This window comes from Anabas testudineus, chromosome 7 (genome assembly GCF_900324465.2).
Source record: "Anabas testudineus chromosome 7, fAnaTes1.2, whole genome shotgun sequence".
NCBI classification, from domain to species: Eukaryota; Metazoa; Chordata; class Actinopteri; order Anabantiformes; family Anabantidae; genus Anabas; species Anabas testudineus.
In genome coordinates this window covers 15,271,919-15,297,125 of record NC_046616.1, presented here as the reverse complement: position 1 = coordinate 15,297,125, position 25,207 = coordinate 15,271,919, and the positions used below count along the sequence as shown (strand labels likewise).

Genomic DNA, 25,207 nt, shown 5'->3' with positions numbered 1-25,207 from the left:
CTAAGGAATATGACATTTGGCTTGAAAAGAAATCGGTTGATCATTTCAGCACTGCGAGAGTTTAGTCATCCTGCTCACACATCGGAGACTGAAACTTGAGTCCTCTCTTCCTGTGGGTACAGTATGTGAAGTTCATGAAACCAGAAATCTGTTGAAGCGGCATATGACAGCAGCTTACAAAAAATCCCATCTGAAGGCAAAAAGTAAGACAGCAGTATAAAGTAGTAAGTATTTTATTTACTTTTCAGGCTTGAATATGTTTCATATGAAAGGCAAAATTAAGACGAATACTTTCTCTCTCCATATTTAGGCACATTACAGAAAGACAACTATAGATGAGACTTTCAAAAACAAAGATTGGGGAGAGAAAAAAGAAAAAGAAAGCGAAAATCAAATGACATGTATGGGCTCTGTACACCCACACAGGTGTCTGACTCCTTCCAGGGTGTTTGCCACCATCACAGGTGCAACAAACCAAACAGGTGAGGACATGTCAATCAGACATGGTCTATACATACTTACATAGTGCTGAGAGGAGGTCTGATCGGTCCGAAGAAAGGACAGCACCTGTGTGGGTGTACCATAGCTGTGCAGGTGCTTTAAGCCCAGCAGGGTAGGTGAATGATGTGGCTTTAAAGTGATGTGTACACAGATGGAGGCACATAGACATTAACAGACGAGTCAGCAATAAGAAATGCAGCATTGGAGGGAGAGCTCTCCACAAAGACCATTCATCGACCACTGGAGGGAAAACTAGATGCAATATGGAGGAGCTCTGGGATTTAAATTGGGTGCGGAGTCAAAAACAACGCCAAAACATTTTCAGTAAGTCCTCACGTGTTCATTCCCGTCCCTGCTTTTACCTTAAATCATACCATATGGCTTAGGTGTGACTCAGTGGTCAAACACTGAGTGAGAATACTGAGTTTACATCGTAATTATCACATACAAGCAGAGAAAACACTGTTTCTGATATAATCCTGGAAAGATGACGCCATTGGTTATATGCTGAGCTCACCGAGGGCCCGGACTTCAAACCCTCAGGCACCTTTGTCATCCATCGGCCTTAAAAAAAAACAAAGCTACGACACTAGTCTTACAATTTGACACAGCCCGCTCTCTCGCCGTGAACACAGGAAACTCCCTGCACGTTTAAAGGCACAAACATTTAACTCAGGAGGAGTTTTAATTACCAAGTCAGATAAACCTTTATGGATCTCAAGTTGGGAATGAGCTGTGAAATGTAGCACTGGATATTCACTTGAGACACCAGCCAGTTGTTTATGCACAGTCTCATTTTTTTTGCACATTTCACCACAAATAAATTCATGTGAAGTTACAATTTAACAGTATCTCGTGGTCATGTTAGTTCAAATCCTCAAAGGTTTTTTTTGGAAAGCACTGACAAAATTATGGCTGCACAAACACAAAAAGGTCCCTTATCTCTGCGTGCCCGCACCACAAATGACGTAGCATGATGCTTTACAGTTTTCCAACTTCAAATGCACAGTAAACTAAAATATTTAGGCTACAGTCAAACACCTTTGCTTTGGAGCTGAAGCCAATTTCAAGAGACATCTACTGAATTAAAACGTTTTTTACATGCACGGTGGTCGCAGCGCTGTGCTGGTTACAACAACAGCTGCTGGGAACAAATTAAAACACTGAACAAAAGGGGCACATCATTTCTATAAAAAAAAAATATATATATATATATATCCACATTTTCAAAGCACTGCATCAAAAAAACGTGGGAACACAGCTAATCGTGTAACTGTATTACAATCTCCAGCTCCAATTTCCACAATACCACGTATTATAATACAGATAGAACTGAAACATTGCCATTCATAGGGAACATAGCAAATGTTTTAAAAGTGAGTCCATAATTTAGCTCCTCAAACTGCTTTTCGTTACTCAGAAAACTGATTCATTATACAGCATAGTTAACAGTATGTAAACCTGTAGCCCTATGAATGATTCCTTGATTGACAAGACATCTGTGCTGCCATTAAAAGGCCCATAAACACTGTTAGATGATACAAGCGAAAAGGAATTAATAATAATAATCACAAGGACGACTTGGATTTTCAAAAATATCTTTCACACCCCGACACTAAGGTGTTAGAGCTACAGACATGATCAGTGAAGACTGAGACTGTCAGCGAGGGAGACAGATGTTTGAAAGTGTCCGACTGGCTTTTTAAAGGCGCCTGCGATGTATGAAAATGGAATGACATGCAGTTTCTTGGAATGTAAGTTAGAAACAGAAAAACAACCCTGGCTGTCTCGTATGCATGCGTGTGTTTGCGAGTGCAGACGTAACGTATGATGCCGTCTTCTCTCCCACTGCCTCCAACATAAACAGGTTATGACTTCTTCCTTCAAAATAAAAATCACATATCCCTCCAGGATTAAGATGTTTGTCTGGAGGCGGGGTCCTCCAAAAAGCAGAGAGTAGAGATTCATTAAAAATAGCTGTAGAGAGCCCTCGTGTTTTACACATATACATAAGAAAAAAAAAAAAAATTTAAAGTCACATTATGAATGTTGAAAGGTTTAAATAATCATTAAAAACATGGAGAGAGGAGCTCTTTGAGAGCAGGTCAGCTGCTGCTGTTCTCTGGCCGACAGCACAGCAGGAATAAATATATATAATCGTATACGCCAAATAGAGAGGAGCAAAGAAACTTAACTGGGAAACAGTTTCAAACTGATACCTTTCAAAGTTCTCTCTTTCCCTCTTCTCAGCCTCCTCTAAGCAGCTGTTGTGCGCACATAAAACACAAGAGGGGACAACCCGCCCCGCAAATGACCAGTCCAGAGCTACAACTTTTTCAGCCGTGTTTTTGTTGTCCTGTGAATGTCCGTTTCTTCTTCCTGTCCACTGTGGTCAGCTTCCTGTCAGCCCCCCCCCCCCTCTAATGTCCGGGTTGCTCCTTTTTGTCAGGCGAGTGGTGGGGAGGGTAGGCGGCGGGGAGGGGAGGGAGAGAGGGTGGGCGGGGGGGATGGCGGTTAAAAAATGGAGGGAGGGAGAGCTGCCTGAAATGTAGGCCAAAGCGGTGGTGGGCGTTTCCATGGAAACAGTGTTCACAGCAGTCAGTGACATCATCAGTACGGGGAGAGGCGACTGGGAGGTGGGGGGGTACAACAGAAATGCTTCCTGATTGGCTTGGACTTAGACGCGGTTCTCTCCGCCCACTCTGGTCCTCCGCAACATCCTGAGGTAAAGACAAAGAAAGGAGGATGTCTGGAATCTTCTTCGGCTTCAAAAGTCAACGCACAGGCTTGAGAAGCCCCCAGAACAAAAAAAACAAAAACAAAAAAAAGAGAGAAAGAGAAACAGAAAACACACGCTTACCTTCTGTTCTGCGGGTCCATGTGGTCCAACAGTGTCTCCTGGGACACCCTGAAGTCATCAAGAGGGGACTGGTAGCGGGATTCAAAGGAGCCTTCCCTCCCCCTGTAGGCCATGGCCTGGGCTGGTGACTGGGGCAGTGGAGACATGTTGGAGGAAGTCGAAGACACAGAGCTTAAATCTCCCAAACGTTCCCTCCCTGCTTGTGCAGATGCTGACACTGATGTGGCCCCGACTGCAAGGAACGGGCTCAAAGCTTCTCCGTTGTCCTCCTGAGATAAGAATGAGCAAAGATTCAGACATCAAACCATCAACTCCAGGAGTTCAAATGTTCATGGTCTCATAGCTGATTCCAAGTGTAGGAATATTCCCCAAAAAGCACTAACGTGGACTCATTTTAGAAATAATTTGATATTTTGGGAAATACTGAGATGAAATGCTCATTACTCTCATTTCTGTATGATTAATATAGGTGTGGACATATTTCACACATACACATTGCAGAACATGATTGCAACCTCTGGCGAGAAGCAACAGCAAGAAAAACAAAGGCTCCTCTGTTTGCTGTATTTCACTGAACAAGGAGAGTGGAAAAAAATAGAGGAGTACGTGCAGTGCATACAGTCGACACATACAGAGTCCACTCGGACCGCGGCAGATTTTGGACAGGTTTGGAAAAACACATTTATGTCAGCACATATCTTTTGGATCAGTTTGGGTTTCGTCATGTTTTTGGCTTCTAGTGTTGTAGATAGTGGAGACACTAGACAGCAACTTAAGGAAATGTTCTGTAGCTCACCCTGCCTCTGATTATGTCCATATAGACTAAAAGAGATGCCAACTCCAGGTCCTCATTGTAGCTGTTCTTCAGAGGTACTGACCGGTAGCCTAGTGAAATACGAAGACGGACAAAAAAAAAAGCCTTTTATTATGGCACAAAGCTGCAACAGCAGTTCAGCCCACTTCAGAGAGCACACACTGTTGTGAGTACCTGTCTTGAGACCATGAATGGGAAATGTGGCCTGAGCCAGGAAATTCTGGTCATTGAACATGTCAATCTCATACACCACAAAGCGCAGGAAGGCAAATGCAGAGTTGCATACTGTGAACTGGAACGTCTTCCGAGGCCACGTGGGGTTCAGACCATTGTCAGCTGGAAAAGACAAAAAAAAAAGATGGTGAGAAAGAGATGTGAACTGTACAATATGAATCAACTACTGGCGTTCTTACATTAATATTACAATTAGGATTAATACAGCAGGGACTCCTCAGTGGGCATATTACAATCAGTAAGTTGGTGCTTATTCTTTGGCTAAAATATGACTGAACTATGTCCGCACTATGTAATGTTTTCCAGTTTTTATTCCCACACGACTTTGTTGTTTGTACAACTTCCTGTTTTTCCAGGACCAGAGGGGAAATTACACAAGGTTAATGTATCCAGTAAAGAGTTGCTGCACATTTCTTTAATTGCAGCACAGTATTGCTTTGCTGGCAGAGGGACTCAGGGTTAAAATTAGAGCAGCTCTCACCTTCTGAGTCTGTTTTTAGCTTGGCATTGTCGAACTCTGCTCCACACACTTCGATCTCTATCAGAGGACAAACTATGCCTCGTCCATGCTTGGGCAGGTGTCGGGCCCCCAAGACCTGCATAATCGCAGGAAGAGAAATACAGGTTATTTCTTAAGCTTCTCCCACCTAATTTGTTTCAGCATATAAATGCAATATAATAAAAGACAAAGGGCATACAACATGAGGCACATTTTCTGGCCTTCATTTGATTATACTGTATCAGCAAAACTACAATAACTAACTTCTTGTTGTTTTTAATATACTGATCTCATATCGCTCCATCTGCCCACTACCACCCCATCTCTCCTGCACACCTCTGGTTCATCATGCCTCACAGTTTGAAAGCTTCTGCAAACACGCAGTCCAGCCCTCACACTAATGTACCTCTATGTCTAGCGTGAATTGTTCAAGGCCTCGTAGTGTATTTCTGTCAAATGGATCGAAGTTATCGTCCCTCATGATGGGCGGCTGAAGGACGTAGCCGCTCCTTCCATTCAGCATGAACAGGGCCTGGTTCATCTGCATGGGCTTGTCTGCATGTAGGACAGGGAAGAAGAAAGTTAAAAAAAGCTTTGGGCAGTGGCTGTATGGAAGCATCTGTCTACAGTGATGATCTAGTCTGGCAACAATGTAGACACCTGCTGTCTGGAAGTTGAGGGCTACCAGTTGGGAACCACAGAGCCACATGGGCAAAGGGTCATAGTTAGAAGAGTCTAGCCTCTGGCCTCTGGGGTAGATCCTGGACAGCTGTAGTCGATTGTACTGCAGGAACTTCTTTCCCTTGATTTTGTTGACGTACTTCTCTGCCTTGGTCTCCGGGAAAGATGACATATCCCGAAAACAGGCTCGCTCTGTGCCAATCTCTACAGGAGGTGGAGAGAGAGAACACACCTGATCTACCTGTAAACATGACACTACTGTATTCTGTTCACAACATTGAAATCAGTTACTAAATAATTGTTCAGTCTAATGAGTGTGTGTAATTCTTACTATCTTCATCAAATGGCACAGGCCTACAGTAGATGACAAGCTCAGATAATTCCAGTGCAATCTTCTTCCTCCTCTCCATCATCTTCCCTTCTTCCAGCTAAACACAGAAACATAAAACTTGAATGACAACTGCACCCACAGTACCACACAGTTCTCAGTTTGTACTTCCACACCAAGGCATGAACCTGATGTTTCATGCATCCCTCAACAACTACTGGTGAGGTGGGTGTGCTCAGCAAAAAAAAAAAAAAAACAGTTTCCAGGCGTGAGCGTGTGTAACTGTGAGTCTGCAGAGTGGTATTACTGACAAACACCACATTGCTCATTCAGTGTCTCCTAAATATAGGTTATGTGTATTACAGGGCAAACGAGTCATGACTGGCCCCTTCAATCCACAATGCAACATGAGTCTTGGCCTGTGTTTTCAGTCAGCCATGTATTTACCTTGGCCTCTGAAGTCATGGTGACCTCCCGGATCTTGGTGACCCATTCCTTGAGTTCTTCTTGGGTGCTGGCAGCAACATCCAGTAATGGGCTGGCCCGCATGGAGGTCATCAAGGAGAAGACATGAGGCCTACTACTTTTTCCCTCAGAATGTACAACTAAATGGAAAACAAGGAAACAGGGTTAGAAAATGGTGGAGATTACCAGAACAAGGACAAACCTGGGCTTCTCTTTCCTATTTTTAACTTAATTTAAAATTATCCAAATGTGAAAGATTAAACACAGAAGAAGAGGAAAAAGATGCAAGATGCAATATATTATGGTATATAATATGTATATCTAAATACATTTATTTACATGGAAATCAGACAAAAGTAGATCATTGTACAGCAGATATACTCTTAATTTTAAAATACACTTCCTAGGTTTAAAACTCGTGGTCAGCTATAATTTAATTTCAGTGGTCAGAGGAAAACTTCATAGTCGTGTGTCAAACAAACAGTAGCCATGCTTTAAAATTCAGTGGTGTCAGTCTCTGTACAGTAAGACAATAGTTTCTGCTAGTGTGATGCTGCCCGTGGTCATTTGGAGGAAAATTTAAAACAAGGAGTTCAAGAAGATTTTTCCAACCACTAGATGGAGCCAAAAAGAACACCCAAAGGCACAAACCCACTCCAGTATTAACTGTGGTTAGCTGAGGCCACAACAATGCAGGATAGCTTGTGCCAGCGCTAATGGGTATGTATTGACTGGACTGGAGGACGTCAATAAAATACCTAATTCTGAGCTGTGAGAAAATGAGTAATAATAAAACCAAATGGATACAGAGTAATGTCAAATGAAGTTGATGGATTCAAAAAAAAAAAAAAAAAAAGACAGTAAAAGTGATGAATGTGTCCTTGTGCAATAAAATCAATTGCTGTGCACGTGTATTCATAAAACAGCCAGAAAGGAGGTAGCCCTCTGGCAACACGAGTTCTTGCTCTGCAGCCGTGCAACACAGACTTGAACAGGAAGTGAAGGGGCCGCTCACCAATCTGACAGGAAGAAAGATCCACACTTCCTCTGAGCAGATCTCCCAGGGGGCTGTTTTCTGTCACCTCCTGCTTGGCAAAAAGAGGAGGATTAGGAAATAAGCAAGTTTAATCTTCATTAAATCGGTATCTCTGTGATAGTGGCTAACGGACAGGTGAGAGATCAGACCCCTCTTTTTCGGAGGGGGGGTTTCTTACTGTTCTGTCAGGCTCTGCTGCTGATGGACTGATCTCCTCCACATAGTTTGCAGGAAACCACATCTGCTTCTTCCCTCCACAGTCACCCTTCCACCTGAGAGAAACATGTTGGCATTAAAATGACACCACCGTCGGTATTTAAAAAATGTATTTTATCTAATTGCATGGGCTCATATGTCTGTTGTAGTTCTGTCTAAATGGTAATTAAGAGTGATTTCCTGAGTGCATGTTATGCTTGCTACTCACCATCCTCCTTCCTGTTTGTCAACATTAGCGATGATGGCATTTTTGGGGAAGGACAGTTCATCGTCTCTCTGGGCTTTGTACTCGTACATGGCTTTCACAGTGCACTGAAAAGACAAGACAGAATGCTTTGACACACATGTTCACCCTCCCCACCATGCTTGGGTCCAGTAGTACAGAATTCAACTACACACAAACTTCTCCATAGTGGAAACTCACCTTTAATGTTGGCATTTGGTTGGCCTCCACATAAAAGCCTGGATTCCTGCCCTCGTACAGTGACCCGTAATCTGGCTCCTGTTGGACATCAGACTGCGTGTTCACCCTTTGTCACCATTCAACAGGTTGTTGACTTGCTAGAAGTGTGACTGTATGGTGAAATACTCACAGCAGTGCCTATCTTCTCCAGTGTTTCATCGTTGATGGGGTAACGCAGTCTCATTTTGCGATATAGAGGGTGCTTTTCATAGTAGCTGATGAGATCTACTAGACTGTCAAACTCTGATGTACCCAGCACCACAGTCTGACCCTCTTGCTGCACACGACAGTGCTTTATCTTACCCTCAGCCCTGTGCAGAAACCACAGAAATAACATTAGTTACCTTGAGCTTAAGGGACCCATAAGGTAGTTATGCTAAGGATCCTAACATATTGAAAAAAGAACTACATCAACAATTTATTCTTTCTGCACTCTTCCTGTTAGATTAGAAAGGAAGTTAGAAGGAAATGACTTCATATGTAATAACATAATTACCTGAAGGAAATGGCAAATGAGTTGGGTTCTGCTCTCTTCCTCACTAGGAAAGCCCCATCACGAGGAACCCTCATCAACATGTTCTCAGCCTGGCTCCTCGAGAGGTTGGCATGGTACCAACTGAGGCAAACAACCAAACATAGACACACAGAAGGTAATTGCAGGACTGCAACTATTCAGTTTACAGTTCTTGTTCATTCTAGTTTAGGGTATTAGCCATTAGTCTTTAATGTCAAGTTGAAACAAAAATAAGAAAGCTGTGAATCTTAAGTTTTCTGAGTGCGATGAGCTCATCCTCAGCGCTTCCTAACTCAAAATTCTTTCCAGTCTGTGTGAATGCTGCTTTACACTTACTCTTTGCTTTCGTGGGCATTGGTCTGAGGCACTGGCTCAGTCAGCTTCATCTCAAACTCATTGCAGCGCAGTGCCACCTGCTGGTAGTGAGTGATAAGGGCAAAGAGTGTGTCGAACACCAGGTTGTCAGTCAGGAAAAACTTGGGGCTGCCCGCCTCCTGACGAGAGTGTATGCGACAATGCTGCACTCTCCCGGAACGCCTGATGGAAACATGAGTAAAATGGGGTAAAGAGCAGTTTGTTTAAAAGGTGATTATGACAATGTAAAGGTTTACTGAAAAACATCACAGCCCACTGAAGATGGGCAGCCCTCTGCAGTCTCACTTTTTATATACTGGGTGCGAATCACATGCACAAAGACTGCTTAGTTTTGAGGTATGCAACACAGACGCATGGCCATGCATGTATTGTGCAAGTGAATGACTGCATTTCAGACTTGTTGTCGTACTTGTGCAATGACAAAGATTCTATTCTATTCAACAACTTTATTCAATAAATGATGGAGAGACTGACATGATTTGCCAATATATCACTCACCTATTTGTCTAAACACAGAATGTGCTAGGGAGACTTTCTCATTGATAAAATAAGTATGGCATATAAAACAGCACTTTACAAGAAGAAAATCAGTTGAACCAAATTCACACTAGGATCTTACTGTGATATACAACTTTGCTCTTTAATACAAAAAGCAAATAACTATTAAACATTGGAAAATTCTAAAGTATATTTCCTAACCATGTGTGTGGGGGGCTAAATCTTCAAAAAACCATGACACAAGACCGTGGACATGTGTGCTGCAGTTTCGGTCTTGGTTTCAAAACTGTCATACGTTGAATAAATGTGATAGTGAATACTTTATAATAAGAATAATATATCTTCTATAGACTAATATAATTTGCCCTATTTACAGCCCGAACAAATGCAGCTGCAGTGTTTGTAAAGTGTGCAAGAATTATTAATGCATTTGCAGTATACCAGAAAGACAGTGTATAATCTCCCACAAAGGTCTCGCTCTCTCTGACCAGGAAGGAGCCATCAGGAGCACCCGTCTCCGAGCAGTACTCAGACAGCAGCCGCTCGGCTATCTGCCGCCCGTCTCGCCCTGCACCCAGCTTCCCGTGAAACCATTTCTCTGTCACATGCTGGTCCATACCGTTGGACACCTGTGAGGTTAGAAAGGAGAGGGAGGCACTATTTAACTCGCAGCTATAAAGACTGTCTGTTCATATGCATAAACAAATCAGCTGTAATGAACATGATGATATAGCTATTTAAAAGAAATATACACTTAAATGCAAGTAAACCTAAAAAAGGTTGTCAGCATTTCTTATACTGTGTATATAGTTAGGTCTGGTGCTGCACTAATCCCGTTACAATTACATTAAGTGTTACTGCTATTGCTTAAGTGATTCTCATCTCGGTGTTAATCCACTGCAGATTAAACGTACCTCTCGGTGCTCCTCATCATCATCGTTACCCTGGTTATTGGAGGTCTCTTCTGAGTAATAGATCTTACTGCTGGTCAAGACAAAAAAATGAGGGTACCACTCCTGGAGGAAGACAGGGTAGATGAAGAGAGAAAGATGGTTCAAATGGGCCAGAGTTAGATGAAATATTTACAGGATCCATGTGTTGCACTAAAAATAGCCAAAGTAAGCAAAACAAGTGCCCTCACAAAGAATTCAGCAGATCAAGAAGAGCATTTAGTGTAGTCAGGACTTAGTTAATATATATTAATTAGAAAAGATTGATAAGTCACTGCTTTTTAATGAATCTGTGGTTTATGATTAGCTAAAGACCAATAACTTAACAACAGTGATAAAAAAAAACTAACGGGTTTAGAAGCTATTTCTTAGCAATTTATTTCAAGTTTATCATTCTTCCTTCAGCACGATTTACAATCTAGCTGCGCATACTGAACATGCTTACGTGGTTAATAGGGTCTTCCAAGTACAGGATGCCGTTTTTGATGGAGTTGCTTATATCGTTCTCTGAGTAGGGAGTGGAAGTGGACACTTCTTCATAGGCACTACCTTCTGCAAGCTTCTTATGCTGCAGACAATAAAGACAGAGGACAGCCAAACAGAGTAAGGAGACATACGATCAAAAACTTTCTACTATCAAGATACTATATATAAAACATTCAGATTTCTTCTACAGAAAAAAAAACTGTTGCAAGTTGTTTTCTGACCTTGATGAGGATCTTCCTCTTCAGCTGGGTAGGTGAGGGCAGACCATCTGCCACGATATCCACCGCCTTGGTCAGCAGCATGTCTCCAAATACTTTTTTAAAGTGAGATGCCATATTTCTCTGCTGCACAATGCTACAGTGGTCCTCGATGGACAGGATGATGGGATAGCTGAGGAAATACCACGGATTTTAACTTCAAGAGATGCAAGTTCAAAGAAAATTATTTTTGATCTCTGCCTAACAAGATATGATCTACTCTGCTCACACACAACAATGAGTCACTGCAGCCTGTCTACATTGTTTTGTCAGATATTTCTGTGTGCGTGCCACCTCTTTATCTTTGTCAACGCTTATCCCTTTATAATCACTTAACCACTGACGGCTGTTAAAAAAAGAATGGGTTGCACTCATGGACACTCACTCGGATGTGACAAAGGCGTGCTCTTTGATGGTCATTAGGACATCGGAAAATTTGATTTTTGTTGTGAGGGTGTGTCCATGGTAGATGACTGGCATTCCTTCAGGACCATCCCAACAGTCCACTGAAAATAAACACACGCACATCAAGACGTGACGTGAGGTCATCCACAATACTGCACATAAAGAATTAAGTAATATGAAAGAAGAGAATGTTATACACAGGTACAGACACGCTTAAGTTGAAACATGACCGCTTTCTGTCATGTTTGTTTACCTTTGCATGAAACAAAACAACCCCTTAACAGTAGGCCGAAGCTATTCATAGAAACCTGCTTGACAAGTATCAGGTGTAAAGTACAGTGCTGCGTATATGATGTGTGGTAAGGGTGTGGCAGCAGCATTACAACAACTTTAGGGGATAAGTAGCAGGGTTAAGACTGCTGATGAGATCTACTAGGCTGTCAGGTTAATTATGAGGTTCATAGTCAAGTGGTGGTAATTTACTGTATGTGAGTAAAACTCTGGTGGATGCTTTTGCGTTTACCCACATTCAATACAGCGGCAGCCCATCCTCAAACAGCGAGCGTACGCCTCCAGGGAAGACTCGCTGGAAAATTGGTCTCCTGTCAGGTAGCTAGGAATAATAATGTAACATCAGCATGTGCACACAAAAATACACATCTAACCAGTCTTTCACAAGGATTCACACAGCATAAACGCATTTCTCCTCCTTGGTGGACTGAACTAAACACTTAATTGCTCCATTCAAGTCTAACCAAAGCAACATGGAAGTTTTCATTCCACCGCTCCAGCAAGTATTGTTTCACATCAAGTACAGAAGGTTATCATTTAAACTGCCTTTCACACACTTTTCAATGGGAGGAAAAATACACTTTCCTGCAAAATATACATTTGGATCTCGTTCTGTAAAATGATTGTTAAATAATACCCTTTTATCTGATGTAAGTCAGTTCAAGAGCTCTCTTTGGGTAGAGGTTTATACAGAGGATGCCAGACTTCAGTGTTCCCAGGGCTTAATTACAACTGGTTGAGCTACATGTGCACATAAATCCCCTTCAACCTGCCCTCCTTACGTGTTGTGCGAAGATGAGATCCAGTAGTGGGACAGAGGGTTGTTCATATTATCAGGACACACTTGATCCAGAGAGGAATCCCAGATGGTGTTCTCTTTGGAGAACAAGTAGGTGAGGAACTAGGAGAGAGCAGAGCAATGACAATGAGTTGGAATTCAAATGTGCAAACGTCCCTGAAGTCACAGACTCACTGGTTTAACTGGTGTGTTTCTGGAAAGGTTTGCAAGTGACTGGTGCAGTCAATCAATTCTTCAAGTCTGCAAAAGCCTAAAGACAACTTTCCTGCTTGATTTGGAGAGTGAAAACATTTTCTTATTCAAAGACCTTTACTTTACAGTAGATTTAATCATGTAAAAGTCTAACAACTAACAACTTGCATGTAAGTATGACAGCGTCCAATCACTGTGAAACAGTTCAGATCTGAAGGCTTACCTGAGAGATTCAGGAGGAGGATAACATCACTGAACAGGGCTTTAAACATCTAGCTTAAGACTTTAGGTGGCTGGTTAGTGTAGTGGTAACATCACCGCGTGGGAGACTGGGGTTCAAATCCCAGCTGTGGCCTACCTCCAGTAGGGGTCCTTAGGCAAGACCTCTCACGCTGCCCTGCCTACCCTTGTAACTTGTACTGACTTGTAAGTCGCTTTGGATAAAAGTGTCTGCTAAATGACTAAATGTAAATGTAAATGTTATACATTTAGCAAAGCCTTGACAATATGACAATGGCTGTGGACCATAACTAGTTTGAAACCCAATAATGGCATATACAGCATTGTCACCTATTTACATGTTAAATACTGTAAAATGTTCCTAATTGTTTTGAAAACGAAGCAGCAGAGTGAAAAGTTCAGGTTTCTAGAGGTCTCCACCAGCCTCAGTCCTTCAAAAGTTAGTAATAAATAAAATCTCACTTTACACACATACGTATGTGTACAGTATATATAATGTACAGAAATAATCAGGTATAATCATCTCTATTTGGCTATTACAAGTATTATTATCATTATCATTATTATCATTAGTAGTAGTAGTAGTAGTAGTAGTAGTAGTAGTAGTAGTAGTAGTTGAAAACATTCATTTACCAGCAGCTCAAGCAACAGTTTTTATATACTTGCCCCTGCATTATGGCTATTAATAGACTTCATAGTGTAGGTCAAGAATAATACGGTTTTCTCTTAGTAACAGTTTGTTATTTGTGCATGACAAAGTACACCCACAATCTAACACGTACAACATCAGATGCAGAGAAACAGTAACCACTCCTGAATGCTGGCTTGCACCAGCTTCCTTTTCTACTGTCAATCATAGTTTAATGGTGACCACAAAAAGCATCCCTTGCTTTCTGCAGAACTATCATGCAGCACCACAGTCATCAATAACCTTTCCTATCTGTGTGGGAGGACGTGTTTTAGGCCAAGATCATGGCTATCCATGTCAATTTGTGAGCTGCACCCACCCACTCCTCCAACACAGGGGTCTTCAGAAGTTTCAACTTTTAAAAACATGCTTAGATTTTTCCATTATTGAGCAAAAACCTAGAAAAGAGCAAGAAAACAATTGAGAAAAAGCAAGCGAAAGTGCGATAGGTGGTGAGAGTGTGTACCTCATCTTGGTGGAAATAAGGCTGCTCCACCTCTCTCAGAGGGTCTTTTAGGTAGTTGAACATAAACTCCTGAACCTTGTTGTAATCTGTAGCCCACATTTCCTGCATTCACACAAAACACATATGTAGTGATGCACGCAAATAAAACAAATCTGCAATAAACTAGATGTTCAACAGCTTGGATAGATACCTTCTGAGAGTCTAGAAGGAAGCTTTTGAAGTCCTCTAGCGCGATCCTCTGTTCTGGTCTGTCAATAAAACTGCCAGAAAAAAAATTATGGTTTGCTTCAATAAACACACATACATGACCCTGCAGAAAGACGAACTGTGCGTGTATGCATTTAGTTTCAACCCACCTCTGTAGAAATGGGATCTCGATCTGAAAGACAAGTGATGGGGGACAACTTCAGTTAATTGGTCAAAGTGCTGTCCTGTCAATGTGTTTAGTAGTCGGCATGTAAGGGGGCTGGGTGGTTAGTTGTAGAGGGGAAGTGAAGGTCATCCATTTAATCTGACCTCAGCCTGTTTGCCTTCTCTTCTCTGTATGGGTGTTTGTCCTAATAGCCTCAACCAGAGGGGTTTGGTGGGTTTTTAACTGGCCTGTATTGATCTTGTAGCCATTTGAGAACAGACAGATGGGGGAGGAAGGGTGCCTTGGCAGGGCATCAGATGGGGTGCTGGGGGATGAAAGTGCTGGGACAGAGCTATCTGTGGAAACATAAAATGATGCACTCACATTTTTCTGAGCATCAAACATGAGGCTGCGGTAGAGCTGGGCGAACTGGCTGAAGGACACGTCTCCATTCCTCATCTCAGAGTCCTACGAAACAGGTAAAGGAAAATGACTTAACCACAAATCATAGCTCTTTAGCTTCTAACAACACCACGCTGAAAAGGAAGTGGGCAGGGACATGGAGTGGGAAGGGGGTCTGCGATAAGTGGAAGGAGGTTACCGGAAGTTTCTCTCGGAGGAACCTCATGTTGGGCACTCTGTAGTTGACCTGGCTCAGCATGCTCTTCAGATCCTTACAGGATATCCTAAACACATACACAGGTTGGTTGGAAAATCAAACACAAACATGGATACGCATGTACAATAAGCACAGGGACTTCTTGTTTCATTTTGAAATTACCAGACAACCTTAAAACACATACACACGCACACACACCTCACACTCTGCTGAGTGTTTTTGGCCTCACTTTTACTACACAGCCTGGAATTTTGGCCAGAGAAGACAATACCCTACTACTAACAAAGGTTTGCTCTTTCGTCAGGGATATAACAGGCAAACATCTCTGTGCGTCTCCTCCATCCTCTGCAGTCTGTTTCCTGCTGCAGGAAGAGGTGCTGGTGTGCGGCTGAGAGGTTAGTTCCTTCACTACACCTCAACACAGCTCTCTCACACACCTACCAGCCTAGTATCTACTTGCTCTAGATATTACACTGGGGAAAAGCACACAACTGGCTCATCAAACCACTGAGGTACTCGTTATTCACCTAGAGCCTGTAAACTGCAGTTTACATCTTAAAACTGAGCTGACTTACCTGTCTTCTCTGTTACGATCAACAGCGTAGAACTGCTTGCGTAACCATCTAAAAAAAGAAAATTAAGAAATGTAATGCATTAAAAAATAAATAAATAAATAAAAAAACAGATATGAATGAGTTCAGTGTAAAAGAAGTGTGTTCAAACAAATGTTAAACAGGTTGAGTTTTGGAGGCAGAGTGTATTCACGCAACTTGTTTACCTTTCTATCTGAAGTGGTGTTGGTGACTTCAGTGTGTCAGCAACAAGCCAGTTTAACCCTTTAACCCACATGGTCATCTCCTCATCAGAAGTTGCTGTAAAAGAAGTTAAAAAACATGGTTCACTTACACCAGTATGTTTTCACTCTCATTTTTCATTTATTTTTTGATTAAAAAGGTTTGCTCTACTCAAAAGAATGTCCTATTGATTTTGTACTATAAAATAAGAGTTAGTGATTCAAGTCACATATATATACAAAAATCAAGCAACAAGTGACAGAGGTTTGTTGTTTATGGCCTTCTATGCACAATAATTCCTGGTCAAAATAGGATGCAAAGTGAATTACTAATGCCCTAGTCGTATCTGAATGTATGTAAGCATGTCTGTGTCTGTGTGTACCTGCTAGGCTAAGTGATTTAAGACGAAACTCCGTGCCATAAAGAATGACAAAGCAGTGAGCCTGATCCAGCCGCGCTGCTGAGTCCTCCACATAGCGCTCAAAGTCCCGAGACTTCTGTCCAGGCCGGATCTCCTTGATCTCTCGAATGTCAACTAAGGAGAAAGACACACATACAGTTAGCAAAACAGAGAAATGCCATTTCCCTGCACATTATGGAGGTGTCCTCCTTAGAGCTATAGCACTTTGATTATACTCCCAATTGAATCTGACTGGGTGATTAAGTTTTAGAAACATCCCAAGAGCTTACATTTGTATCTATATTCAACAAGCGTCCAGCACAGTTGTTTCTTGCGATACAAAACTGGACCACTTACAAAATGAAAAATAAATAAATCTAATTTCTTCACGTACTCAACATCGCTAAACAATATTACTGAATTAGCTTCAGGCCTTCGTCCACAGTGCTGCATAACTTCATTGACAGACTTCCCCACTAATTACCTAGACTGTGGTGGCCTGCCATAGTCTAATTTGTCCAAGCATACTTTCATATTCACAAATCAATTTCTGGGAGGCTAAATTTTCACACTAACCTTCCATTACATAGCACAGCTGAGTATTTTAAGCCCCTCTACCACATTAAACGTAGAAAACGAGGCCACAACCTAAACCACACATTGGTACACTTCTAATGAAAATCTACACTTGAAAGATATAATGAGATATGGATTTCATATGAAGACGGTGATGGAGTTACCAACCCCAAAAAATTGTTTCACTTTGTTTCATTTCAGTCACCACTGAAATCAATCAAAAACAGTAATTACTAGTATGAAAAAGAGGGGACAGTGAACCAGTGAACATCTGGTCTGTATAATCCAGATATCAAACCCATTGTAGATGCTGGTAAGAATTTTAATAATGTACAATGCAAAGGACATAAGTTGAGCAATATAACAATGATATAGCAGTATGACAGAACTACCTAAGCTGAAATCTTGTCTATGTACAGTTACCTAAATAAACACTGCACAGGCTTTGATATGATCTTGTTTCATCTTCTATCATTTGTTTTGACTTGATTTGACAATACACTCAGTCCATTTTCAACATGAACAGTCAAACTTTATGAGTGTATAAGCTGTAAAGTAGCTCAACAGGTTCCTATCTGTGTTAAATTAGCAGCAGTTAAAGACCTAGAGCAGGGACTGTCCTGCCCCACACACACAAACACACACACACACACACACACACACACACACACACACACACACACACACACACACACACACACACACACACACACACACACACACACTTCAGCTCCTGTTCTCCTTCCTGCCCCTGAACCACACATCCTGTACTTTTGTCGCCTACACAACACATCTGTGCTTGCATATAGGTGAGCATGTGCATGCTCTTTACTAAAGTATATAAAAAAGAAAAAAGTATGTCTTCTCATGCAGAATTTAACCAAACTCAGCTCTCTAATCGTTCATCATATCACAGTGTGCTTGTACAAACCAGCAGACTTCCGTTGAGACCAAAGTCAGTTTTGAGTGGCTGATATGTTAGACAACACCTTTCATCATTTTAGTCAAAATATTTGGAGCATTCCTCAGACACATGCAGGAAATAAAGAGATAGCTGGAGGTGCGACCTTAGCATAGGAGATGAGAGAAGGTATCCTGCAACACACTTCCTCCTCCAGTTCTCCGTCCTGCTTTCAACACTAAATCAAAAATCTACCACACAAAGCAACTATACAAGAATGCTACTTAAAAAGAAAAATAAGTATTTGCTAATGCTAAAACATTTAGTCCAGACTTGCCCCATAGTTCTGGCGATCCATTAATTCTTTTAGTCTTCAGCAAAAATATCAAACTATTGCTGGTTCACAAGACTCAAGTTTTGACATTGAGAAGACTTCACCCTGGGATCTTGGAAGCCTTTCACAATCTTCTGCATAACTTATTACTTAAATAATACATCCAGAGATTCATCTACAATCTATCTGATCTAATCTCATCATAGAAGTATAAAACAACATTAGAAATCTGAGTAAAACTTTACTACTTACTACTACTTACTAATTTAATTTACAGCTGAAAATAATTTGTCCACTGATAGAAAGGTACAACAACCGTTTTTTTGTGTTTTAGTCATTTTTAAGCAAAAATGGCAAATATTCACGCATTGCTTTTAACAACTGGCTACAAACCACAAGTTTTGGATCACTGGTCAGAAAAAACCTTTTTAATAATTATACTTTGTGGAAACTACAGCATGCATCATCAGCTGATTATTAAAGCACGGTTAGCTGTGGCCCTAATTACACTAGAAAATACATAGATTTGTTTAATATTTGACCTGCCAACCAAAGAATAAATAAAAAGCTGTGTAATTCAAATGTAACTTTTGCACAATTTTGTAAATTTTGATTTTAAAGTACATGGGCTGGTGGTGTGTGTTGACTATAAATGACATCAGATGTCTGAGGCGTGAAAGCACCTTTTGCAGAAGGTGTGGAAAAAGCAAGTCAGAATGACGAGAGTTTCTACAGACGTCTGCATGTTAATTCCAGCCATATTTACATGAAAAGTAAACAAAGGAATACCAGACATTTTCTTCATTTAAGACACGTTCAGGATCCAGCTGATGACGTGCATGTTTAGAGCTGCTCAAAACAATTTTGTTTATTGTATCTCTGATTATATAACACGGCGCGACACTTGCTCGTAACACAATACAATTAACAATGTACAAGACAGTCTGGAATACACCTCACATTTCTGTGCTCAGTTCAAATGAATGTCATTGTAGATTAATCTGTTGGGCATTGTATCAATTAATCATTTAGTTTGTAAAATGTCACACAGTAAGGCATTCAAATGTCTTGCTTTGTCCGACCAACAATCCAAAGCAGTCGTATATTCAGTTTATAATTACATAAAGAACAGAAAACCAGTTATCTTTGATTCTGGATTGAAATAATGCCTTCATCTACTTAACAGATTATCACAGTTGCGGTTTATTCTTGTATTGGCTGAGTAATTATCTAACTGACTAACTGCTTCAGCTCTCAACTATAAATCGGGTATGAAACTAGTTGAGTTGGGATATTCTACAGCACCATAAGCAGATACTCATTCCAAGGTAAAATCTGGTAGAAATGTCACAGGCAATTTGGTTAAAGTGTGAGTTAACTGACTTGTTCAGACAGTCTTGCAGGGAAAAGTTGAGCGTAAAAAGTGTGACTTAGCTGCAGACTAATTCACTGGTTGTCATAGAGGAGCGTGGCGCCATGACCACGACTCAGACTCTAATGCTTCTGTTGTATTTATGTATTATGGTGCTCAATACATGACACAAGTTTGTCATATGATATCACAAAAAAACTGAAAATATGTATGAAAAAGCACTGATGAGCCTCTCGTGTTTCTGCTACATTCTGTGCAGCGCTACGTGTTTACGTTGCGCTAGACACTCAGCACAGAATATATTATCTACACCAAGCTAAATCGCCACGCACGCCAATGTAACAGCGCTGCAATAAAATCTCCCTTACATAGGTGATTTTCTAATGTTTTGTTCTGCCCATGTTGTTATATTCTGTAAGATCTCTAACCTGACACTGTACAGTGCCTCGAGGTGACTTTTGTTGTGATTTGGCACTACATAAATAAACTAAACTGAACCGATAATGAGTGAAAGTAATGAAAACACCACTCTGTATGATGCAATAAAATTCAGTGTCAGCACAAACTACATCTCCCAAAAAATCTAAGAGAGTAATAACTCTCGAGACAAGATTGAACAAAACCTGAACATTATCACCGTCACGATTTATTGCAGCAATGGTGTATTGGGCTGCGTTATGTTTAGCTAGGTGTTCCCCCCCCAAAAAAACTGACCACTGAGTGAATAATATCTACCATCACTGTATTTTAAAATTTGCCATGCAACTTGCAACAGCAGTAACATCACCATAAAGCAGTCTTCCTCCATCGCTTTGCAACAATGTCAACAGGTCTAATGCAACCGGAGATAATAAAGGCAGAGCCAGCACTGAATAAACAAAAGAGGGGAAATCTTAACTGGTTGTCACATCTGTATTACCTCACAGTACATGCTGCCATATTTAGTGCTAATCAGTGAAATCAACTTGTTCAGTCTCTGTTTGAAATGAAAACCTGCAAACTTAAGTCGTCTACCTGTTAAACTTGTGGTGGAGGTAGAGACTTCAAACCGGCACACCAAAGTCAAATGATAGCCGATTGTGTAACGACATCTTTGCAGGTTCATTCATAAAAATCTAAAATTGGCTCAATCAGAGTATGTCTAAGCTTGTAAATTAAATCACTTTAATATCTGACTTGGTCCCTCCGAGGTGATAATGTCGCACAACGACACGTCACGTTTTCGATTCACGTTTGTGCTACTTTGTTACCTGTAACATGCTCAGAAAACCACAAGCTGTATAGATAATTTATGCGTTATGTCAAGATCTGCTGATTTATACGTGATGTTTCTCAATAGTCTGCAGCATCAAAACAAACTACTGTCATGTACAGTGTAAAGTGGAGTGTGGGCAACCGTCTTCACTTACATGCCGATATGCGAACCTTCACATTTATGTCATGCCTACACTTCAAACAAGACTGTTACCGCCAATTCCTCTGTGAGCCCACATCCTGCTTCGTCGAGTCAGAACTAGGGTACATCTGGTTGCGTCATATGATCATTTGAGGACCATAATAAAAATCCCATGCCATCTATTTGGTTGACAAGAGCAGGTGACGACTTAGAAATTAGACATCACTAAAGAAGAGAATCAATCGGCAAGGAGGGAAAATGTGTAAAATACACTTTGATCAAGGATCAAATAGGTTAGGTACACTTCTCAGCGCTTTATATTTAGCAACAAGTGATGTTTCCGAAGGTAATGGACATTATTCTCTCGCCATCGTTGAGAAAGGGTAAATACAACAGGCCAAATCGTTCCCAAATGATCACACACTTCCAGTAAAAACCCCGATATTCTATTTCTGTACATTAAGGAGCCGCTTCTCCAGGAGTATCAAATGGCAAGTATGAGCTCATGTGTGTATGAAGCCCTTTATCACTGAGAAGATGATACTGTTGCGTTGAGAGAGAGAGAGAGAGAAAAAAAACTAAGCTTTGTCTTTGTGTGTGTAGTCTGTTTGCAGCATCCGGAGTGGAGTGCAGCTGTGCACAAGGCATCCTGCTATCCAAAAGTCAGACGACTTCACGAGTCCCTACAGCCCTCTGTATCCTCACACAGAGTCAGACACACTGTTTTGTTGAAGATTAACCTGAATGGCAGGTTCCTAGTAAATTACAGTATTCCTGTAAGAGCTTCAAAGACTTCTAGGAAACATTCTGTCTTGCTATCGTCGACCCCAGGTTTGTACTTGAGGTGCAATTTAGCTGCTTCTGGGCAGCACTACTTTTTCAAAATAATATATTATAATGCCACAGAAGTAATAATAAAGGCACTTTGGTGCCAGGCTGGGATTAGTTAAACGATGAACAGCAACAACTACATAATCAAACCAAATCCTATGCATATTATCAAGACAGAAGAGCAACTTTCAGCATTTCTGAAATGAAAAGTGTAATAGTGCTATTTAGAAAGTCAACTGGTATTTTAATTTCACCATAATGTTCAATGGTGTCTTGTTCCAGACTTAAGGGGTGCAATAAATTGTGATAATACCAACTGTGTTGTTTTTTTAACACGGTTTAATGTATGTAAATGAACCTGTTTGAAAACATTGGTGAATCTTGTTCCTCCATCGTTTTTTCTTGTGTATACTTTCTCAAACCAACAGCCAGTAGTGCCAAGTATGCCAGATCAATATATTTAGTTAATATTACAGTGATATTTAGCTTCACCCATCACTACAACCTGAATTTGTGGAGATTTAAATTCTTTTAGAAGTGATATCTTTCACTTCAACAATTCTTCAGCTGTGCATGATACGATCATATGTAAGAATCCACCAGGTGTAGTAGTCTGCAGATGTCATATCTCTGAATGTATGTAAACCAACCAGTTTGTTTAGTGTGCATACTGTCACAAATAAAAGCAGTTCTCAGGAGCATCCCTGCTTTTGTGTGAGCTTGTGTTTGTGTTTTCATAATACTTACTCTCTCCCTCTATTTTATCCGTGCCCCGAGTCCAGATAATAGTCCTGGTCTCCAGTTTGACTTGAAAAGTCCTCCTTTCTGGCCGCTGGGACTTCTTAGAATAAAACAGTGTCAGTACTGTCCCCAGCTCCAGGTCTCGGTACAGGTTGTTCATCTCTGTGTCGTTGTCCATCCACGGAACAGGTCCGTTGGAAAAGAAGGCCGAAGTCCCTGCCATGTTCATTTCCCCTGTTTGTTGTCCGTTTCCTCTCAGAACAATCTGCTCAGTCCAGGCCTAGTCAGGGATACCTACAGCAGGAGAAGATGGGGGAAACCCATGAAACAACAATTCCTCATGAACTTCTAGTGTGTTGGTACCGTACACACATTGTCCTGCAGTAAAGACTTCATGCCGTCAGGAGTGAGGGAACATGTTTTACATAATACTGAAGAAATAACCGTACGTTTACATGTTCACATATCTGCAGACATTTTCTTAAAAAAATTGTCTGAGTTTCCAGCATCCAAATCACATGTCCTCGTCCTAGCACAACACGTTTCGTAAAAATACGCAACTATACTTCAGCGGTATGAGTAATTCTACAAAACTCTGAAATAAGTATTCATTTCCATTTAGCTAAAACCTTTCATTGATGTTTGGGCTACTGTATTATAGGGGTGTCCTAATGATCAAACAATTTGCACACTTAAAAATCACTGACACATTTCCTTTTATTAAGTTCAGTATGTTGCATGTCAGCATAACGCAGACGGGTTTCAGCTACACCTTCTCCAGTGTTGCAAAAATAATGAAACAGCAGTAAGAAAATACACAAGTTGCTGCCACAGGAAATCAAATAATGCCATGATCCAGAACTAATAATACACTTTATATCTGAAATTGTTAAAACGCGTAACCAACTCTTAGCAAGTGAACAAGCTAATTCAATGCATTTCATTTTAAATTAATATGAACTGCTGTGTGTCAGAATAAAAACCAGGTATGTTGCATTAAATCATAAAGAAAGCTATAGAAAAGTGATCACAGGCATTTATTCGAAATAAATAAAATAAAAATCACACACATTGTGTTTGTAGTTGAAAAATCTGATTTCAACATTTCATAACATGTAGGATCTTATTGATTTTCCTACATGGAGAGGGATAGTCACAGCTCTCACCCAGATGACAGTGTAAATAAAAGACAGTGTAAATCATGTTTAATGATGACAGCTGCTAGCTAACAGCTCAAACCTCCGGCTAAGAGAAAATGTGATGATGAAGCGACTGCACCGCATAACTTTCTTTCCAGCGTCATTCTACCTTGAATTCGCCAGAGGTGAGCTTTAATCGGGATTTAGACTCGTTTTTAAAGCGAATAACGGGCCTGTGACCTGCCTTAAATGATACCAAAGTTTCCTCTGGATACAAAAGACACCACATCAACTGGAAACAGCAGCGGGAGAACTGCGCTACAACAACCGCCCGGCTACGGTCACAGCGTGGAGACGGGGGCCGGTGTGAGCTAGCACCTCGCTGGGCTAAAGGACGGAGAGCGCCTGGGTTTAAACCCTGGAAAAAGCTCAGGTGGCAGTAGCTACTCTGCCCTTTGTCACTCTTGTCGTTTCGTTATGCCGTGCGGAGGAAAAGCATCTGGAAAACAACACGTCGCAGGGGCTGCTGAGCTGAGCTGTGCCGTGCTGAGCTGTACCTACCGCCGCAATCTCGGCCCGACCGCACATCTCCGGCCCCTCAGGTCGCTCCTCTCGGTCTTTTTCCCCCCCTAACAGTCCGTTTTTCCAGCGATTAAATCATCGCTAGGCCGCGAAAAAGACGCTGCGTTCCCGACGACAACAATCTCGGTTTCCTCTTCTTCCCTCCGCCCGTCCATACAGGGAGGCAGGCAGACAGCGAGCGCCGCGGTAAGACGACGCAAGTTTGTGCGCTCTCCGTCCGCTCCAGCCTGTGGAGGCCCTTCCCCCCCCAGCCGACCTCCATCACCGTCAACGGCCGGCAGTTAGCAGCCAGGCTTCCGCTACGGGTTTTCACAATAAAAGCCGCGTCGGAGAACTCGTTGCACTGGAAATTGGGCACTGAAGGCAACGTTTGACCATGCAGTCTCTTCATGGTTACATATATGATTGTGATTTACATGGTGTATGTGTGTAAGTGACCATAATGTGGCATGCACACATAATGCAGGGTTAGCCAATCTTAAGGGTCCTGCTTGTTTTCCAACCATCCCCACACTTACAGTTTCTGATTGGCAGAACACACCTGATCCAGGTGACCAGCAGTGGGTAGGGCAGGGGCGGCTGGAAAACAAGCAGGACAGCTGCCCACGAGAACCAAGATTGGCCACCCCCCCTTGGCAGACTACATCCCTTATCCTAAAACATTGTCTTAGCCCTTAAAATGCTCCTTGAAGCTAAAGTTTTCCTACAAGAATGATCACAGCGATCACAACTGAATAATGATTCAATTTAAAATGGCAATTAAATAAAAAGCACTGGAATAAATTAATAAACACGATTTGCCAGTCTGTATCTCTTTTATCAGGTTTCCAAACACGCAGACCCTCCTCATATTACTAGCGACATCATTCGCGAACTCCTCAGCATAACCTTTATCAAGAAATAAAGGTTATA

The 25,207-nt window shown here is 41.4% G+C and overlaps 1 protein-coding gene across 1 annotated transcript; it reads right to left on the bottom strand.

Annotated features, from left to right (window-relative positions):
* Nucleotides 1-217: 217 nt before the first annotated feature.
* plcg1 (phospholipase C, gamma 1) lies at nucleotides 218-24,533 on the bottom strand. Its single transcript, XM_026367699.1, has 33 exons — nucleotides 24,275-24,533; nucleotides 22,581-22,868; nucleotides 16,406-16,558; nucleotides 16,008-16,101; nucleotides 15,805-15,852; nucleotides 15,212-15,296; nucleotides 14,995-15,078; nucleotides 14,615-14,637; nucleotides 14,449-14,518; nucleotides 14,259-14,360; nucleotides 12,656-12,774; nucleotides 12,110-12,195; nucleotides 11,563-11,683; nucleotides 11,142-11,310; nucleotides 10,880-11,002; nucleotides 10,399-10,500; nucleotides 9,926-10,113; nucleotides 8,948-9,148; nucleotides 8,594-8,713; nucleotides 8,228-8,408; nucleotides 8,059-8,136; nucleotides 7,843-7,946; nucleotides 7,597-7,690; nucleotides 7,398-7,467; nucleotides 6,365-6,522; nucleotides 5,921-6,017; nucleotides 5,569-5,793; nucleotides 5,315-5,463; nucleotides 4,891-5,005; nucleotides 4,350-4,511; nucleotides 4,158-4,246; nucleotides 3,362-3,630; nucleotides 218-3,221 (listed from the first exon to the last, which is right to left on the bottom strand). The coding sequence occupies exons 2-33, from the start codon at nucleotides 22,801-22,803 to the stop codon at nucleotides 3,179-3,181; spliced, it is 3,945 nt and encodes a 1,314-aa protein (XP_026223484.1). The 5' UTR covers nucleotides 22,804-22,868; nucleotides 24,275-24,533; the 3' UTR covers nucleotides 218-3,178.
* Nucleotides 24,534-25,207: the final 674 nt, after the last annotated feature.

Excerpts from the sequence above, each read along its gene's own strand:
- plcg1 (XM_026367699.1), bottom strand. The coding sequence starts at position 22,803 with ATGAACATGGCAGGGACTTCGGCCTTCTTTTCCAACGGACCTGTTCCG. Across the intron at positions 16,102-16,405 it reads TAAATCACTTAGCCTAGCAG|CAACTTCTGATGAGGAGATG; the intron begins GTACACACAGAC and ends CTTCTTTTACAG. Across the intron at positions 15,297-15,804 it reads GATCGTAACAGAGAAGACAG|GATATCCTGTAAGGATCTGA; the intron begins GTAAGTCAGCTC and ends GTATGTGTTTAG.